At 40.7% G+C, this 21,174-nt stretch overlaps 1 protein-coding gene across 1 annotated transcript in view; it reads right to left on the bottom strand.

The window, feature by feature from the left end:
- CNTNAP2 (contactin associated protein 2) overlaps positions 1–21,174 on the bottom strand; it is a 1,163,712-nt gene that overhangs the window by 85,389 nt on the left and 1,057,149 nt on the right. Inside the window, exons 17-20 of the mRNA XM_063325644.1 lie at positions 15,169–15,387; positions 12,634–12,870; positions 2,631–2,876; positions 978–1,111 (exon numbers count right to left, since the gene is read on the bottom strand). Of these exons, the coding sequence (XP_063181714.1) occupies positions 978–1,111; positions 2,631–2,876; positions 12,634–12,870; positions 15,169–15,387 (836 nt within the window). The remainder of the gene's footprint in view (positions 1–977; positions 1,112–2,630; positions 2,877–12,633; positions 12,871–15,168; positions 15,388–21,174) is intronic.

Genomic DNA, 21,174 nt, shown 5'->3' with positions numbered 1-21,174 from the left:
ATAACTGTCAGGGATCTATTTTAATCTTTCAGTAGATAATAGTGTGACAGCTACTATCCTTTACTTTTTGGCTCGGTTCCCAAGGAGACTTCCCCTTTTTATATTTCATTTCTTATTGGTTTTGGTTTGCTTCTTGTGAACTATCAAATCCAGATTAATCTATCCCATCCACCGGACTCTCCTGCCAACAAAACTGTTCTCATACCCTGCTGCAATCTCCATGTTTGTAGATGTGACAACCAGGGAATGAAAACAGAGTGCTGTAATGACCACAGAGGGAAAGCTGCCTGGAAACATTGATTGCTTCTTGTAGTGCTTCCCTCAGTTATTTGGATAGTATTATACTATCTCAAAGGTTTGTAAACTGAGATGTGGAGAGACGAAGTTCCTGCCTGGGCTGTACCGAAAACTAAATAAGCCAGAGCTCTGTGCCTTCAATAATACTCTCTGCCTCAGACTCCTGTCACAAAAACATTTAAGCATCTGCTCATCTTTGCAGAACAACACTTCTGATTTCACCGGACTGCAGGGTAAATTTACATTTAAAGACGTTCTCATTTGCAGACTCAGGGCTTACGGCATGATATTTAGCTGTCTGTACATCAGGCTCTACTGCCATTTAAGATGCTGCAGGGTATCCCTCCCGGGTTCCAGCTGCTGCTCCAGAACGGTGCAGGTTTATCCTATGTCCCATGTTATCTATCAGCCCAGATGTCTCTGATGCTCTCAAGCATCTACAGTGACACGTGTATTAGTCCAACCGTCATCACACTAGAATGAAAATTTCAGAACATAACTCGATGCAATAGAGGGAGCGAATAGCTTGTTAACTCCTAGGAGTATGATCTGCAAGCAGAACGCCATCTACTGTTCATTTTACTTCCTAAATTGCACTGGTATCTTCAGAGAGAAGAAAACCATCAAGATAGAGAATGCTACAAGCTACAAGTAATGCAAGCAAACAACCTACAACTTACCTGTAGTACTATGTCCCGTCCATTCCGCGTGATGTTAACAGTATGGGGCTGTCCATTTGCCATGTTTCTGTGGTCAACATCAATGTTATAAGGCTCTTTGGTGCCTCCTAGGCTGTACCGAATTTGCAAATTCCCTAGTGAAAGAAATGTGAAAAGCACCCTCAGGTATTTTGATCTCTATTCACCAGCTGTTTTCCCCTCTTTATTTTCTCATGCAACTGTTATAATTTTACACTTAAATTGCTCTCAGACCTGGTCTCTGCAGTAGGAGAAGAGCTAGTGTGTGACATTATAAAGCTACTGGGCTGACAACTGCTTCCGGTTTACAATCCAGAAGTGTGACAATGACCAGCATCTCAAAACCGAAGCGTTTGTAAACACTCCAGACTGCAAATAAAACAAATCAGAGCTATGCCTTGAACAACATGGACAATTGGTACAAATTTGAGCACATCGAGTAGACTTCATTGTTGAGATTATTATCCTTGCTGCAGTAAAATTATTTTAAGTTCTACAAAGCATGATGTTTTCTAAAGAATAAACCATTGATATGCAATGAATAAAGGCAAAATTACAACAAATTAACACTGACACATAATCTACACGAGGGACTTCTTTGCTCTCACATTTAATTGTTGTTGACGGGTGACCGTCTGGACTTTTACAGAAATTTAATAATATATGGTGAAATGAAAACCTCTGGTTATATTGTTAGAAAAGTATAGTCAAAAGTGGTTAATTGATATTCATGACATACTGCCAGACAGATTTTTCTTTTCTAAACAAAAGTGAAGTGTCGGCTCTTTGTAACAAATTTTAATATTTGATTAAAAGGAGGGATGCTTGAAAAGGGAAATGCAGACCCCATTATTGATCAAAACCTGAAATATTCTGGCCCATAAGAGCAGCCCTAGACCTTTATGACTATAGTTTAGATGTCTGATGCGGGATGCCTCTCATGCACCTTCTTTCTTCCCTGTGAAGGGAAAAAAATGAGTGGCATGTGGAATACTCATACTATCTTATCCCATAGAAGAGAATGGTAGAAAAATCATCCTAATTATGATTTTCACAGGGCACTAAGACACTATTTGGAATCAAAGAATATTCAGTGTTTATATACAGTTTTAATATTCTAACAGAAGATGATCCATATCCAACCTTCAACTGTCATCAAAATGTTTAGGACCTTATACACTACGCTACATCCATATTTCAGCCACCTCAGTGGGTATCCCGATTTTCAGAAGGACAGTACATTACACTTCAAGGATTCCACTGATTACTGGTGATATTGCCATGAGTTCAGCAATTACCGTGCCTACATGTGGATGCCTACTTGTCCCCTCCATAATGCTAGTTCACAGCACGGATCTGACTGTTATAGCGGGTTTGGGGTTTCTTTTCCCCCCATTTTGTTTTGAGAGGGAGGGTTGTCTAGTGAAACCCCACTGAATTGAACGGCTACTTCAGTACAAAACCTAGTACAGCAGAATGTAGTAAAGCAGAACACAGGTTCGGGTCCCATGCACTTAACTTCTACATGACAAGGGTGGAGAGACTTTCTCATTAGTTCAGACCTTCAGCTGAATGCCAAGCTGGTGTTATTATCAATAGGGCCTTCAACGGAGAGAGCCCAGAGCAGTTGCTTACCAGACGGCTTGACAAGCACAGCCATGAAGTCCTGGGTATAGGAGCTGATGTACAATAGGACACAAGGGGACTTGGTGGTACTGAAGCTGAAGCTGAGCTCTTCTTTATTCAAGCTGAGGTCAGGCGCTGTGATCTCAGGATCTGCAGAACTCAAAAGTGTTCGGCTAACTAAATCCTTCATGCTAGTCCCTGGGGAGTGGAAGTTGTAACGAAGCCACATTCCCTCTTCAAAAAATGCTCCAACATCTTGAATGTAAGAGAGAGAAAAAAAACCAACAGAACTTAAACACGCTGATGCCTTTTGAATGAAACATATTCCTGCTGGAATGAAACATATTCCTACTGACTTGATCAGTACTAATCCGTGTGCATATTTCTACTGCTGCATTATTTAAGCACTACCAATATTTAGGTGAAGACCCTCACTATTTTCCAATGAGCATGAAAAGGACAATCTCCATTTTCTTGGCGGGTACCTGGATTCACAGAGTAAAGGACTGATTTCCTTTGGGTCACAGAGAAGGTCTATGCCTGTATCTTTTTTGAATACTACAGACCAGAAGAACCAGACGTTAGATTTATTCTCATTGAAGTCTTGCAGTAGGTAATGCTCCAAAGAAGGAGACACAAGGAAGAGAGATTTAAGGTGCACAGTAAGCAAACACTGTCAAAGCAAAGGAAAAACAGCAATTCTGACCAGCAAATTTAAGTGTGTTTGAAGCACCTCACAAAGGAATGATGGAAATTCCATCATCAAAGATCTGGAACAGGATTGGACACAATGCTAGAAAGTTATCCACTGCTGGCACAATCCTTCGTGAGAACCGCATAACTAGGATTCTCTTATGGGAGACAAAATTAACTAGGGAGCTTGGCTCAGTGGGGAACAAGGCAAGAGACACCTGAACTGTAGCTCCCAGGAGATGCTACCCAGACAAAGTTTTCAAACCAATCTGAGACAAAATGTCATGTTTCAATCCTTCTGACAGAAAATAAAACTACTTTTGGCAGAATTAATACTTGCAGTTGAAAAAGCATTGTTATTACTTCTCATAATAACACAGTCCTGCCTATTTCTTAACATTAAAAACATAATTCAAGGTTGACATTCTTACAATGAAGGCTACTTCGACAGCATCCTAAGCAGCACAGCACAATTGCCTACCACTGGTAGTGTATAACCTACTAAGTCTATTGGGGATGGCTGGGCTGGCTTTCTATGGCAGTCATTCCCTTAGTGATGCTGTGGTCCTGGATAGGCTTTGCTGTCTGGGACAACATCATCAAGGGAAATTTTTAAATTTAACTTAATTAAGAAGGTATGTGCTGGAATCTAGCGCTGGAAAAGCTTTATGTTTTCCTGTTGCCGTGTAAAAACTCTCCAACACTCAAAATATCATAGTCACTGTCACTGTGCAGCCATGTAAAACATGGAGTCAAGTTGTGGTCCCAAGGTGCTATAAATAATTCAATCATTCTGATAGATTTATAACTGCTGTTTTATAGGAGAAACCTTAAATCACCCTGAAACAGTTATGGCAGAGGCAATTCAATTTAACAACTATATTTTGCAGTAGACTCAACTTAAGTACTCCTGTATTAAAAGTGAAGGACCCTATCCTGAAAATACTTACCGAAACTGTGATGCCTCCTGCTGTTAACAGCAGTCTTGAAAATAAGCGTTAGCACTTACAAATCTAAAGCAGCGCACACTGTAGCTCTTCAGTATTTGAAAGACGGGCTCAACAATATCCCTACGGCTGCTAATTTATTCTTCTCCAACCTCTGCTCCCAGCTCACGCAAGCCGCTCCTCGGGCAGATGCTGTATCAATTAGGCTGCTGCGGCGTGGGCAGGGCTGCTGGCCCCAGCTGCCGTGCCGGGTGCCGGGGCGCGGGCAGCCCCCACGATTGACGTGGCCGCTCTGCCAGGGGGGACCGCAGCCCCGGCGGAGGGAGGCTCTGCGCAGGCACGCAGCATACTGATGAAAAATTATGTTCGCCTCCGGCCTGTTTACTGCTTGCCATGCCTTTTATTTTAGGAGCGATCTTCGGGATTGCCCAGCTATGCCTCATGCACTGGGAATACTGGGACCTTCAGTCCTGACCTCAGTGCTGCTCTGGGGCTGAACTGGAAAGCGTGCAACGCATTTTCCACAGCTGCAAATGTTACGAATTGCTCCTTTAAATGTTCATTACTAGAAAGAAAGCTTTAAGTAAATGGTGCTCTCTGAAATGGTACGACTATATTTTCCCAAAAGGATTTCCTGACAAAGCTAAGAATGCTCTGTACGTTTAACTTGATTTGCGCTGAGAAAATAATTTTCAGTGTAGCTGTATTATCACAGGCGTGCAAGCTATTGTAATGAGCCTTGAAATTCTCCTCACACGCACACCACCTCTCTTAAGAGAACGAATAAGAGGAAGGTTCACTTCGGCTGTGTGAGTGTATTAGGCCCTCAACAGGAAGATATTGAATCCCCTCAAGTTCCAGCTCAGCAAAGAGGTTCACGCACATGATTATGCTCTTTACTGAATGAAGCTGAAGTCCTTGCAGCAAGGCTGCAAAGTGCTCAGCAGCTCACAGGAGCAGGTTGTTTAAATTATTAGGGAATATTAGAAAAAGCTAAAGGACAATTTTCTCTATATTGAACGCAGGTATAAGATGACTTGGAAATGCTGAGGGCTGATCAACGAAAAAACTATCTACTTGGAGGTCACAAGCGCATCATCTTCCTGAAGATCTTATAGAAAGAATGTTGAAGTCCTTCATTCAAAAAACCGCTCAGAAAACCAGGACACTGCCTGAATAAAATGGGTAAAATGCAGCATAAACCCTGCTGCCAAAATGTGGATGATGTTTCCAAGCTCTCTGCTTTCTTTTGGAGTATTTCTAATGCTATCTGAAAAGATGAGTCTTGGGGGATCAGGCATAAGGCGTAGTGAAAGGTTCCTCTGCAAACTGCCCTTTCGAGACAGAAACCTCAGGGAAATGGATGTGGTGGTAACAGGTCAGTTTTCTTTGGAAAGCAGTACCTATTTCCACACCAATATGCAGTGCAGTCATCCTCTCTTGATTTTATCAAGTCATCCTCTTGATTTTGTCAGGCAATATGCGTATCCCCAATGTGAACTGCACACATTTCACAAAACTGTCTGGCTTCAATTTGAAAAGGGATGAAGCAAAAGCTGATCCAAAATTTCCACACAAAATGCACGTGTACCCAGAACTGACAAACTTATTTTGAAGGTTACAATTCTTTGGTCATCTCCCCAGTCTCTCCCTGCTCAGATACTTTTATTTTTGTACACTCTCATTATGTCTGGGATCAGGAGTATTGAAAGACTGGAGGAAAAGGCCAAATACCTACAAAACCCCTCATTTCTCTTAAAAGAATTCCACAATCTCACGACATTTCTGGGCCAGTGTTGTAGGCCTAAGAAAATATAAGTAGGGATCTGATTCTCCTTTGCTGCTGGTTTAACGCTGTGAAATGTCAGTGTCAGTCACACCCAGAACTTGTCTTTTTTCTCCATTACTTTGTCCTCACCTGTGAAGAGCATTGCCAGCATGGCACAGGTGAGGCTGAACACAGCTTCAGCAAGATTTTCTATCTGGAGGCGTATATAAAAGATACAGACGCAGGCTTTATGGCAATTGAATTGGCTCTGTGCTGACAGTCAGAATACAAATGTTAATAGGGATTGTCATGAATCAAGTGCAAGATATTATTCCTAATAAATAAAGAAGCAACAGATCTGTGGAGCTACCAAAAAAACCCACCCCACCCCCCAAAAAACTCCCCCAATTTCAACACAGGAGCTTTTCAAGAGTGGCACTGTAAGAGGTGTCCTCTGCAGTAGGACAGCTATCACTGGCTCACAACTGCCATCTCACATTTTTCCAAGTTAAATTCAAAGACCTGGCTTGTCTCACCTTTTACTTGTGGACCAAGGCGAAAGTAACGCCGGTTATTTCTCTGGTATTACTGTGTTTGGCTTTTTTGAGGCTGGGCCTTCGAAGCAATCTTATTAATGTGAGTAACAGGGCAAAATCCCTGCCTTACAGAAGCCAAAGACAAAATCCTGACAGTTATGAAGCCTGGCCAGGAGACATTAAAACTGCAGCAAAGATTCTCTCCTCTTTGTTTCGCAAAGCTGACTGAAATGCTTTCTTAACAGATGTAAGCATGTCCCATCTGGAGGCCCTAAATGCCTCCTTGGCCCTGTCAGATCCGGTAAATTAAAAATACAAGTCTGTGACGCTGCTTGCTAGCGCTCAACATTATGTCTTCCCTGCATGGAGTTCTGGATGTGAAAAGCAGCATTTTCAAAATACTAAGGACAGTCACTGGAGGCGTTCTGACACTTGGTGCATGTACAAAGATTGTTAGAGCAATTTAGACAGCAGGACAAAGCCTCTTTTCCCGGTGCATAATTTTATTTCCTTTTTGATTTCTCATATAGTTTTGAATATTGAATATAGATTAACTAGAGCTTGCTTGTCTGGCTTGTGGCTAAAAATGTGCTAGAGAGCACCAGAAATTGCAGTGACTTCCAGGCCGTGGTCACAAAGATTAAGACTGTTTGCTGAGATATATTCTGGCCATAGGGCATCAGTAAAGGGTCAGAATCTCACAGCTGTTGATCTGGGAGAGAATTTACTTTGAGTGCTCTGAAGATGGTAATGCTTATCATTTATCTGCTTAGCTCACTCAACGTTTTATTCCACCTTCAGGCTCAGTATTTAGTTTGTGAAACCCAGAAGTGGGGATTTAAAGGTCTTGTCCTACATCCTCAGCTCTCATATTCTAGCTACCATTACTGTAATAATTTGTGATGCATGTTTGAACATTTTACATGTGGAGTAAAATACCAAAATGCATCAATTGCATGTTGGCATTAATAGAATACAAACTCAACGAGAGCTTGCTTCTTCTATATGAATATATCAGTACTGCCTATAAAAAAATTATTCTTGAACAAACAACCATCAGAATTGGGGGAGATGTGAAGTAACATCCACCTGTGAAACTATGGGGACTCATCATAAATCGATGCAAAGTTTCCTGCTACCTTCAGTGGAACAGGATGAGTGCCATAGAAGATGGGGTTAAGCCACCTGATTGATTACACTTGCAAGCCGCCCTACTCAATGCCGACAGGCAGATTCTGTGGGGAAGCAGTTTGGCACACCTAAGCAAGGCTGAGCTCTGAACCTTCTTTTGCAATGGCCCTGTAAAGCCAGTGCCTTTTATTTTACCTTGCTATACCCGGACAGAAGTGCACATGCCAAAGAAAGACCAAAAATGTCCGGGAAATCACAGGTGCTGTTCATTCTGCACTGATGTGAAGTTACTATAGATCTTTCTACAGCTACAGCCGTTTGAACTGATGTCTAGGACAGGAGGCTCAGAATAAGGGAATGGCAACCTGCACTGTGTATTCTCTGCTGAATCAAACCAAAAAGCCAGCTCCCTTTCTAATGGAAATACCCATAATTGTTAAAAAACCCCCATCAAATAAAACAGGATGGATGAAGAAAAATGTAATGTCAAATATACAACAGACCAGGTTTCGTGATTTCCTGCCGGGGAGTCTTTGGAGGTGCTCTCTAGGTAGCCTCAGAGAAAAACTTGCAGCTTTGCAAGAGCCATTTGAGAAATATTAGAGACTGCCATTTGATGATTGCACAGTATTCAGAGTGACAACTTTGATAGGCGAGATCTGGCTTCAATTCCTCCCTGTACCACAGGTATCCACTCTCAAAGTGAGCAGTGGCTTGCTTCCCTCCTTCTCTCATTTGCTCTCTGCATTACCATCATAAAACACTTTCTCGCATCACAGAGCTATTGTAAGGATAAATACCTTATCCGCTTGTGAGGTGCCAATAGTACTCCAATAGCATGCAGGTGTATAAATATTGCAGATGGGTGTCTGACGCGAGAACCTCAAATCTCGCCATTGCCTTTGCACAGGCACGCAGCAGCCGGCAATATTGCTGAAGCTGCTCTACTCAGCTTTCATAAAACATCTGCATTCAGTGAGCAATGACACCAGAGCAGGCCTATTATAGCTAGCTGACAAAGAAATTGAAAGTTTATCACATTTTCTGAGCCAGGACCTAGTATTTTTTAACTTACTACACTGATTTGTTTGCTTTCTGTGTACAGAATAAGAAATCCTTGCATTTTATATGTAGTTTATTATGGATGTGAAGTGGGCAGGGCAAGTTCAGTTTATAATCTGGTTGATATCTCTTTTGAGATATATACGTAGTATGGGGGGACAGGGAAGACGTGTTTTGCTTTAAAAAGAAAAAAAAAGTTTGGTTTTTTTTTTTTTCCAATAAAAGAATTCTTGCGACTTAAGTGAAATGCAATTTTCAAAGCACTAGAGCACTATTGTGCATGTTTAATAAGGCAGTATTGCCAGGACAGCAGAACGGAATAGCTTTACAGAGTATATCTATTTTTTGTGAGTGTATATATTTACTCAATAGAGGATAAGCCCCAAGTCCTGAATTTAGATCTACACGTAGAAAAACCTGACTGTAGCATTCAGACTTACCAGACTGGAGTCTAACATTTCCAACCCAAGGAAAATTTCGGATATAAATTTTGTCTAACGGCTCATGATCATGTTGTGCATAGCAGAATTTTTTTTTGAGGGTGGAAGGGAACGTTGCCTCAATTTTCCAGGTTCTTGGATTATGAACAATGAAAACTATGATGTTAGTTATCTTAAAGCACTTCAAAAAATCACCTCCCCATTACTCACAGCTAAAAAATTAAATGTATTTGCACCCAGCAAAATAAAGGGAATTAATTGAATGGTATAAATAGGGCAGAACTGCGAGATGGCCAAATGGCAATTTAAGAGTCTGTGGAAGGATGCAGAGCTGCTTCACCCGTGTGCCGTAGCACCAGATCTGCTATGTCTTCTTTTTGCATCCACTCATCCTAGTAAAAAGCTCATTTTTCTCTTGGAGGCAGAGAAGGGAGTGAGAAAGGAAGGAAATCTGACCCTGACAATATCACTGTAAGGAGTTTCAGGGTTCATGCAAATATAAAAACAAACATGAAGGAGTTTGGGCATTGGCATAAGGATTGCAAAAATTTACACCGTGAATCTGAGCTTTACTTGAAAGAAAGAAAAAAGCGTATACACTGTCACCTTAGTGTTTGTTGCTGCAAATTGAGTAACTGCATAGAAACTGGGAAGCTTTGAATTTACCCTTCCAGCACACCTGAAGGCCCATGAGTTGCAGCACCAGCTATTTAATTTTTATTTTTATTTTTTTTTTGGCCACACTGTCTTGCTCTTGGGCCATTTCTTCTCCTACGCTAGATCCACAGCACTTCAGTACCAAAGCGAGGAATGCTTTCTCCCTCGGGGATCCCCCACATTGCGGTGCTGCCACACGCTCTGCGTAGCCATTTCAGCATTTGACCTTCGCTCTTTTTCTTTAAAGGAAGGAAAGAGTTTTGTTTTTAAGGGAACATAAATTAATTGTTTTCTCAGAAATGCTTTTGTGATGATAGAACAGCTGTGCAAGGAAAAAAAAAAGAGAATTTATGCTTAAGCAAAGGACAGGGAAAGGTCAGAAAGCAATCTGTAGGACTGCAGAAACACTGCAGCTATTCCTCAGAACAATTTCTCTGAGCGATGAAGGGAGAAGTGAAGCCAATTGCATATGCCCCAAATACAAAACAAAAATAAAGTTAAAATAGACATCAGGCTGCATTTTTGCACTTTTTTTGTCCTTGTAAAAAAACACTGCAATTTCCAAGCCACTACCACATCAATCACGTTGTGATCTGCTGCTAATAAGGCTGGAGACAATGCAATTTCTTGTCACTCATCAACCATTGGCTCTAAGGATGGATTTCATCAGCAAAAGAATCCACAATATGCGAAGCCTGTTTTTATTGTGAGATGTGGTTATTACTTATGAACTATTGTATCGTGATTTCCTTAAGTAATTATGGTTTTTTCTTGGATTTTTCCTATCACTTCTTCTGCTAGCAGTTTCAGTATGTAACCAACCCCCAAAAGTTTGCCATGGGGAAGTGACTTGAATATCAAAATAAAATTTTGGGATAAGAAAAGCTTTTTGCGGCAAAGTAAACGGGAAGAGAAGACTGTGGTATATTGAAAGGTATTATATTATGTCACCCTTCGCTCCTTCTGAGTAGCATATTTTTCTGGTATTGGTTTGAATGTGATGACTTAAGAAGTCAGGCACTATTGATTATCAAATCAACAGAGCTGCTTGGCCTGGAAGATTTACTCTGAGAAGTAAAATAACAAAACATAGTCCTACTTTGTTGTGCAAAGCACTAACCTTGTTATTTCTTGGCAGCTGACATGAATTCCTAGTGAAGGGAACAAAGGAAAATATTCTTGCTTGCCTCACGTTAGACTCACCCAACATCACAGTTTCCAACTGCATACTGTGGTGCAGGTTAGAAAACCACAAGTGACAGAGCAGTAGCCAACTATGTCCTTGCTATAAAGAATGGAATTAGTGGAAAACAGAGAATATAGTCTTTAAAAAGACGTTCACAGGCATTTCAGTGCTTTTAGAGAGGGGAAAGTCAAAGTGTTAATGAAAAATGAATTAAAAGATCGGTCCATAATCCAGCATCAGATAAAAAGACTGCCTCTTTCTGTTACAAACTTGGTTTTCTCTAAGTGTGGCTGGCAGGGAGCAGGGTACGGATATTTGCAAAGTAACTCTCAAAGTTTGACTTAGAAAGCAAAGAGAAGCTAAGAAGGAGTTGGAAACCGGAATGTCAAAGGACAGGAGCTTTCCCCTACTGCCAAGACAGCTTCATTGAGGGAATTTAGTGACTGGTGACCCATCCTGCCTGCAGGATTCCTGGTACAGTGTGCAATGTGAAAGCAAAAGAGCAGTTTATGAGGCTTCAGATACTGATGAGAAGAGCCTTCATATTTTTTTAGTTGAAACCGTAGGATTAGCAACTTTTGGGAAAGCTTTTAAAATGATTAGGAAAAGCATCAGATTGGATGATTCTGTGTACCAATAAAAGGACACTGAAAGGGAGCTGCTGAGAGACATTCGCACCTCAGGTAAATGTGATGAAACCTTTAGAGGTGTTGAGAAGACTATTTCAAGAATATAATGAGAATATCCTTTGAAATGTAAGGGAAACAAGCGGTCACAAAGCCTGCATACTGGGCAAACATTTGGAAAATTATATTCCCATTACTACGTCATTTGTCACAATAACTTCTGGTCAAAATAAGAAAAAACGTGGAAATAAATTAGCACCTTCATTCTTTCTTTTGTGTGTAAGATTGTCTTTCCCTCACTTGTCTGCCTTTCTTATGCAGGCACGTGTGTCCATAGTAAATTGGTCTCTTACAATTGTTGATTTTGAAAATGCAGAACATACTTTAGGCATTTCCAAAGCACTGACATAGATGTGGGAGCTCTGTACCTTCCCTTACCCTAGCAAGTTCAATCTCTACCCCAGTTTGAGCTACTAGAAGATTTGATCTGCTTATGGATGGATAAAATTTTTAATCCAAATGCTGGCACCCCAATTTATAAGATATTCAACCGAAGCTTACACCTATGTAACTCCAAATATGTTTCTGAATGAGATTAGGTCGTTTTTGTTTAAATCCATGTTTATTCTAAAGGAGTAACCGTGTCATTGTGCTAGCGGGAATTTATTGTTCAACAGCTCAAGACTGTGGAATACAGTCTGCCATACCTGCTATGACTAGAGGCATTCCCGATGCATTTTGTTGTTGTGTTATTTGATTTAAATAGGTAACATATATTAGTACTAATGAGAGATGTGGTTTTAAACGATCACATTAAAATCCTGGGTGTATAATTTGACTTGTTTATAAGAAGTATTAAACAGGATTTACTTGCTTAATTAATAAAAGTTGAAGCATTGGTTCTATTGTGTTTTTTTTTTCTCAGGCAGTTCTCCCATACTCCGTCTCCTGCACTAAAGCATTTACCTTTAATGCAAAATGGTCCATCGTAGGCAGTTTTGGAGCAGTCACAGGAGTAGCCATTGTATTTCTCGACACATTTACCGCCGTTTGCGCAGTACATCCCGTAACTCGTGCAATGGCCGGAGCAGCCAGGCTTCACCCCCGGCGTGACTTTCGCTCTCTCTTCCAGGTCCAGTGTAACCCCGTTCATCCTTAACGAACGAATGCAACCTAGGAAGCCTCGCTGGCCTCCCGCAGCACCTGAGAGGGAATGCAAAACTGTAAGAGAACACTGAACAGATTTTATTGTTGTTGCTTTACATTGCTAAACTTGTGACAACAGCCAGAAATAAGTAACTTCTTTGTAAAGGCAAGGAATTGCCTTGTCCTAATGACAATGGAATCAATAAAATCTAACCTTTAGATACCATACCATAAGTAAGCATACATGCTAGGTGTGTTTGCTTTACACTGATTAGACATTAGAGATTCTAGCCCTCCACTGTAAGACTTCATTAGATTTTAACTTCCAGATTTTTAGAGATGACAGTGGAAGACATGGACCTGGTATATAAGGTATAGCTTTACTCTCCATATGATTTAGTGATGATAGATGCCAATAGTAATGTCATAATATGATATGCAGTGTCACATTTTTCAAAGGTATGCTGGGGAAAGAAGGACTAGATTTAAATCCCCGGTCCCAGTTGCAGTAGGAAATGTAGATGTTAATTTCCAAGCAACATCAGGTATATTGTTTAGTTGCCTGAGTATAGGGTGAAGGACGTAAACACTGAAGAGCTACTTTTGAAAATCTGGGTTGAGGTGCCTTTTCTTAGCAGTCACTAACAACTGTTCCTTTTTTCCCCCTAGTAAACACTTGCTGAAAAATGCGATTTTAGCTAGGCAAGTCTTATCTGAGGCTGTATTAGAAACAAAGGAAAACCTAAAAAATGGAAGCAAATAACAATGAGTGGCTGTCATCCTTTCTCCTCATCATCTCGTCTCTTTGATTACTGCAGTGCCGCAGGTGCTGAAGAGTCCCTGGGGAGATCTGAACGCTCATCACCACCGAGCACAGAGGCTGATATTTACCTGAATGGGGAAGAGGACTAAATACACACCAAAGAGAGAGGGCTGCTTCAAATCAACTGCTGGTGATTTGGAGTAAGAGAAGGCAATGCTTGGTCTCTGCCGAGTGCATGGGGCAGAGGGCATTCCGGTGTGATCCCATTCTATGTAACTCATATGATGAAAAAAACCCTAATACATCTAATTGCCTTCTTTCCCTTCCTGGTGACTGTCCTAGCCCCTAGGACGTGAAGTGAACATCCCTCAGGCTCTCTCGCTGGGCCAAGGAATAGATATTTATTCTACAGAAAGTGGAACGGGAGGCACCATAATAAGGTACTAGGTATTTTAAAGCATTGCTCGTGTTACTAATAAAAATCACCATTATTAACAGTTCCCCAAGAACTCTGACTTGAAAAAAATCCAGCTCTTCCTGTTTTCAGCAAAAAGCTTGGAATTTCTTTTAAAAGGCTAAGGCTCCCCCTTTTAAACAAACTTCACATTTCAGCTTATTTTGAAACGGCCTTTTATCGGGATCACAGTCAGCAGTAGAGGAGAATCTGAGCTTGTAAATAATGACTGCACATCTGGTGACACATTATACACAGTTTGCAGTGACACCGTGCTATTTACTAAGGCAGTGAAGGCTTTAAACCTCATTTTAATTAATTTCTGCTGTTGAATCCTGACTAACATGGAGAAAAAAGAGATAATGTGGTTTTCTTCTTCCCTTCTTCCTCTTCTCCTGCTAACAGATATCTAGAGAGGTAGGAAAGTGCTTCTTTGCTCAACATTTCATGCAGTTCTGATTCCAGCTAATGGCACTTGGCATGTCTGCACTTCGCAGCCCCGGGGCTAACAGTCAGAGAAATACAAGCGCTGCTGGAACAGCCTGCCCAAAACGTAGCAGAGACCAGCAGCTCCAGAAAGCAGCTGGACTAACTTGGCTCCAGGGTTCCACTTGTGTAACGCTGTGTGACGCTCTCCTACATTGAATGGGCAAACAGCCCATGGGACTAAAGGGAAAAGACTGCAGCGAGAGCCGTGAACGCAAAAGTGCAGGCAATGATCAAACCTAAAGAGGCTGGAAGTGCTGCCGAGCCTAGGACGGGTACTGCAGGCACACGCAGTCCTGGCAAGACCTATGCAGAATTTTTCACTTCTGTGGTGAGTGAGTGCGTGTGAGAGAGACACTCGGCAAAAAATGAATTTGGCACTACTGCCTGCTAAAGGTACTTTCAGCCAGGGGGGAAAGGCAAAAATGGCAAGTTGCCAACACAGAATGTTTTTCTCTTACTTGATCTGATTTCCATAATTATGGACATGCTTGTCTTTTCTTCTTGTTTTTTAGTTTTTCCCTCCTGTGCAGTCATGCAAGTGCTTCAGGAGCACAACTTCCCACATTAAACGATCTGCTGCTGGCAAGACACGAGGCAAGGAGTGTTCAACATGTGAGAGCAAAGCCCGGTTACCCACTCAGCATCTTACCAACATAGAGCTGGCTGTACAACTCCAGTCGTGTGTGTCCTTCCGTGGGTGCTTTCCGGACCTCCAGGGGTAACTGGTCTACCTGCAGGCTGGCCTGTTTGACATTCCTCTCAGCATTGACCTGATGCCACTGGTCGTCATTGAGCTGGTTGGGAGATCTAACGACAATTTCCACGGGCCCATTTCCAACATCAAATGAAAAGGAAACCTCTGTAGCAGCTGAAACACCAAGCAAAAGGGAACCCATTTTACATTGTAAACAAATACACTTATACATCCTGAACAGACAGGAGTCATACTTACTAGAAATACACACTGTTCAGCCACCTTTCAGAATTTCTAAGCACGTTCAGTTCCTTCTAACTTGTCTAGGAGTTAAAGTGTTTCTAAGGAAGTCACTGTGAAAAGTTTCTATAGCATGTGACGGAAATCAAATCAGTTGTGCTTGTAAAATTTAACCAGAATAAATTATATCCTCGAAGAGGATTTTTTACTTCCACTAATAATTTCAGTAATATCAGAAAAACGTGTTCCCCAGCTTCTAGAAGAAAACATCAACAGACCCTTCAAAAATGAAATTAATTTTTGATTTCTGCAGCTTTTGAGTTCCCGTCGTTTTTTTGGTTAGGGAAGTACACATTTTGATTAAAAAGTGGTGCAGAAGTCTACATTTTTTTTGAGGAGGAGGAATTAATTTTTATAATGAACTAATAATGCAGTGGTAATGACCTATGTGAGATTTTATGGCTGAAAAAATAAATGAATTCTTAGCAAGCACTACAGTGCTCCATTTATAGTGGATGATTCAAAACATGCCTAGAAATTTTACAAATGTCCATTAGGCTCCACTAGACATTCCTCCAGGACATCCTTCGCAAACTATATAATTGATACTTATTATTAAGCAGGGAGTGTGACTAATAATATATAGATGACTTTGGAATGAAGAAATACAATTCTGACTTTCTTACTGATATACAGTTTATATAATTTGGGGCTGTAAATTATATTATGGTGGCAAAACATAAGATGAAAGAAAGATGAAAGAAAAATCCATACCAGAAAATGGATTATCAACGATAGCATTCACAAAGGAGGATACCAGATAGAAGTAAAGACAACCAAGAGTTCCATTTAATTTGTCTTATTTACATATAAAATAAAAAAAGCTGCAGTGCCCTTTTAATTCTGAAAAATCTCGGGTGCCCAATTATGGTTTCAGTGTTCCAGTACAGCTGTGGTTTCTTATTTAGTTGAATTAATAAAACAGTCTTAGAAAAATCTTACTCAGCAAGGCTATTAAATTGTGGTAGCACCACTCCGTGTTCATTAGCACTAACAATACTGATAAATAGTGGGAAATATTTTTGCACATGGCCTAATAGATTTTCACAAGATTATGTCAGGCTAAATTAAATGCATTTTTATGAAAACTGGAAGGATAGGAATAAACTTTTTACAGAGAATGTTCTTTCAAAACATATTTATTATACAATTGACACCTTTTTTTCTGCAAAATTGACTATTTCTAAAAGAAAAAAATAAAAGCATATTTTATTGCTGTTGTACTCTCTGTTCTCTGCTGAATAAAATATTTTAATTTCTTGAATGAACTGCCTTTCATAAGCCATGAATTTAGTCTGTTTGGCCTTTTCTGCTTTACAAGACAGAAAATCTGTATGAGCCAAAGCTTGACATTAAAGGAATAAAGATGTTTCATTTTATGTTACTATGTCTTATAAGTCCAGCACTTCTGCCAAGAAACTCAGGCAAATTAGGAACGTACATAAAATCTCTCCAGAACTTAAGTTGTATGTTGTGTTCCAGTCTATTTTCAAGGTTGTGTGTGTAATTCTTCTTTACTTTTTGCTTTGAAAAACTGCCTCAGATGTCTTCACTGTCAGGCTTGAATTGCTTCCCAAAAGCCATCTATCTACAAGTCCATAAAATAAGAACACCTGAGCAGACTTTTCGTCTTATTCTGAGGCAACTGATGGCACTGTTGATACTGTTTGTGGGTACCTCGAGCACAACCCCATCCAGGATTTTGAAAACCTCTGCAAGAATGCTTCTTTGTTCACAAGTTCTTCGTCTTCTGGATGGAAGTATCTCTAATTTTTTAAAGGAAGAATAATCTTCCTTCAAAAGAGAAAGTGCAGAGAGTTGGGAAACAGCGATATTTCAAGCAGAAGTTCTGTGCCTGCATAGTTTAGCTTTATGCATGGCTTTAGACTGAAAACTGTATCACAGCCTGAAAGACTTACAATGAAATTCATACTTATTGGAGAAAATTATTCACTCTGACATGAGAGTACCATTTGTATAAATTCATATTATATTTTTATATTTAATCTTATAGTTAGGGAAGACATTCCAGAAAAATCTCACCAGAGGCTGTTTTGACTGCACGTACCTGCTGACATGCTGAAAGTTAGAGAAGGGAGTACAGCACCTATGGCTTGCTGATCCATTCCCAAGCAACCTCAAAACATGACTCCCATAAACCAAAGGGGAGGAAATGTATTTGCTAGACTGATGGACTGAAAAACCATGAAGTATGTCAATGAGAAGAGCTTTGTAGATGGTCAGAGGCTGCATGACAGCATGTCTCACATGCGAGTTATGTTGCTGGTTCTTAGTCTTCGTTCTCAGTTTCTATTGGAATGAATTTTTTGAATTTATAGATTAAGTGTATTCTCCAGCCAGGGGCATCTCTACGTAAACTGATTGGTACTTGTACCTTAACAAAAATGGATGAACATCTGATAAAAGGCACGTTAGTCAGACAAAAGAAATTGTAACTCTCCAATAAATAAGACAGGGGATCTGCTGGCAACTGACATGGAGAAGGCTGAGGTACTCCACAAATTTTTTGTCTCAGTTTCCACTGGCAATTACTCTTCCCACATCTCTTGAGTCCCCGAATCTCAAGGCAGGTACTGTAGGAATGAGGTGTTCAAGGTCAGGTTGGACATGGCTTTGAGCACACCGTGCTGCCTCTGCTCCTTCCTTTTCCTCCACCCCAGCTCTACCGCTGAGCATGGTGTTGGGTATGGAGTATCCCTTCAGCCAATATTCAACTATCCTGGCTGTGTTCCTTCCCAGCGTCTTTGCTACCCTCAGTCTACTGACTGAGGAAGAAATTGGAAAGAGAGATAGCTTTGACGCTGTGCAAGCACCGTGCAGCAATAGCCAAAACACTGGTGTGCTATCAACACTCTTTTAGGCACAAATCCAGAAAAGATTTTTTTTTTTTTTCTGTAGCAAAGAAAGTTAACTCCACCTCCGCCAGACCCAGTGCAACAAGAAATTTGTTCAGAAGTTCAGCTTAAATAGTTATGCAGAAGAGTTGCACTTATTTAATTTTTCCTAAGTATTGTTTACATACAACCCTTGCATGATGTGGCATCTTTGACTCGAATATAGCCTTGGTTGACATGACAGTGGTATTATTCTGTCAAATTTTTGAAGGGGATGATTAAAAGATATCTAACATACATGTGCACATGTGACTATTTATTCACAGTGACCAAATGAACCAGAGCAGGATTTTTTCAGAAACATGTAGGAAATGAGTTGCATAGTTCCCAAAGATTTCTACTGGTCAGTCACTTTGTAGCTCGTGAAGTGAGTTTCCCTAATGATCATTTTATTTCCTCTTCCACCAAATACCACAAAACTCAAGCCAGTTGTTCAAAGAAATAAGAATGAGGATCAGACATTGAGCAAATGTCTGAAATTACGTAACTATGAAATAAAACAAAAAGAAAATAAATGTGGGCTTTAGTTTATTCAATCAGTACAATGTTTTGTGATGGAAACTTCATAAAATTGAACAAGGGTGAATTTTTTATGTGCTCCTGCCACATATATTCACTCAATAAACTGAGGCTTGTGGCTCAGTTTTACCCTTTCTGTGCCTTGTGCAATTACCTATAATTAAATCTGAACACATTTCTTTCATCGATTCAATTTTCTGAGGTCTCAGGTCATTGTCAGCCATCTGTTCAGAACACAGAAGTACAACTTTGTCAAACAAAATGCCCTTCTCACTCTTTGTTCTTTGTTCTTATTCTTTAGTGCTATTCAGATGCACCATTTCCTCATCTTAAATCTGTGAGGCATTTGGCTGTAAAAAGCAAGGGACACAACTGAGCCACCCTGCAGGATGACCTGGATAAGCTGGAAGAGTGGGCTAACAAAAACCTTATGAAGTTCAACACGGGCAAATGTAAGGTCTTGCACTTGGGAAAACATAATCCAGGAGTGCAGCACAGGCTGGGATCTCCCCGGTTGGGGAGTAGCTCTGGGTAAAGGGACCTGAGGGTCCTAGTGGACAGCAAGCTCAATATGAGCCAACAGCGTGCTGCTGCGGCAAAGAAAGCCAGCAGAATTCTGGGTTGCACCAACAAGGGCATCACCAGCAGAGATAAAGACGTCATCATCCCACTCTATTCAGTGCTTGTCAGGCCACCCCTGGAATACTGTGTTCAATTTTGGTCCCTGCTATACAAAAAAGATGCGGACAGGCTGGAAAGGGTCCAGAGAAGGACCACAAAGATGATCTAAGACTGGGAAGTCTTCCACATGAGGAAAAGGCTGAGAAAATTTGGTTTGTTCAGCCTTGAGAAAAGATGGCTTATGGGAGACCTCATCACCATATTCAAGTATTTGAAGTGTAGCTACAAAGAAGACAGAGACTCTCTTTTTCCATTTGCCCATGGAAAAGAGACGGGATAATGGGTACAAGTTACTCCTGTAGAGATTCCGATGGTACACAAGAGGAAAAAATTTCACAGTAAGAACAATCAGTCACTGGAATAATCTTCCCAGTGAAGTGGTGGATTCCGCAACATTGGACACTTTTAAGATGCAACTGGACAGGGTGCTGGGCCACCTTGTCTAGACTGTGCTTTTGCCAAGAAAGGTTGGACCAAATGATCCTTGAGATCCCTTCCAACCTCGTATTCTATGATTCTATGACTGCATTGTCTGTAGGATTCTGCGTTCCTTGTGTCCTTCTTTTCAAGGTTTTCTGGTAGATATGCTTTAGTTACACACAAGTTCTGAGGCTCAACAGCATGGGAAGTAGCATGCACTTCTATGTCCTTTGCTATGCAGAAGGTCAGGCTAAATAAGCTGATGGACTTTTCTGGCATTCAAGATCTATGAGCAGCTAGGTCTCCCATTTTCCTAGAACTCCTTGTGTTGCAAGCATCTTTTTTTTCCTATTCTCCTACTTTGATCCTTTTTGAATAATTGCAAGCTAGTATCTCTAGCTATAATGAGGCTGCCAGCAAAGAAAGAGACACTGACAGATGGGTGGGTGCTCACAAGATGCTAAGCAGTAGGTGGAGGTTCTCAAGACACATCAGCTGTGAAAAAAAAGAAGGAGGGGTTACAACCCTCCTCACAGTCAGTTTTGTAGGCCAGTCTCTATTTCTCTCCTTCTCTCCCATTATCTTTTCTCTGAAACACATACTTTCATCTCCTCCCTTGTACTTTTTTTCCCTTACCTCCCCTGATGTATTTTCATACCCTTCAATGGGATTCACTGATGTTTTAGTTGACTTACATCAAAGGGAACAGTATCTAACTTTAGGATCCTTTTGAAATCCCATTCTTAGAACATAAATGCCTTGTTACGGCTAGAATTGGAGCTCACTTGCTTGGCTGTAAAACAGGATACAACAATAAGCTATAAACTGTAGACTAAAACCTGCCAGACATATATTTCCCCTCTCCACTTTGCCTGCTTGTTCCATGAAAACAACATCTTGAAAATATTCTATCTCTGTAAGGGCAACATCTGCCAAACTTCTTGGACAGTTTGTTTGTAAATACACCTCTGACAAAGGACTGACTAATCCAGTAGACAGAATTCAGTGAAATGATTGAAAATGAATGAAAACTTAATCAACAGATAGAGATGCTAAGCATATCTAGAAGTAGTGGTTTGTGTATCTTTATATGGAATCCATCACCAGGGTCATGATCAGGTCTCAT

This window comes from Chroicocephalus ridibundus, chromosome 2 (assembly GCF_963924245.1).
Source record: "Chroicocephalus ridibundus chromosome 2, bChrRid1.1, whole genome shotgun sequence".
Classification (NCBI taxonomy): Eukaryota; Metazoa; Chordata; class Aves; order Charadriiformes; family Laridae; genus Chroicocephalus; species Chroicocephalus ridibundus.
Note: the sequence above shows the minus strand (reverse complement) of the source record. Positions and strands in the feature narration are given on the sequence as shown.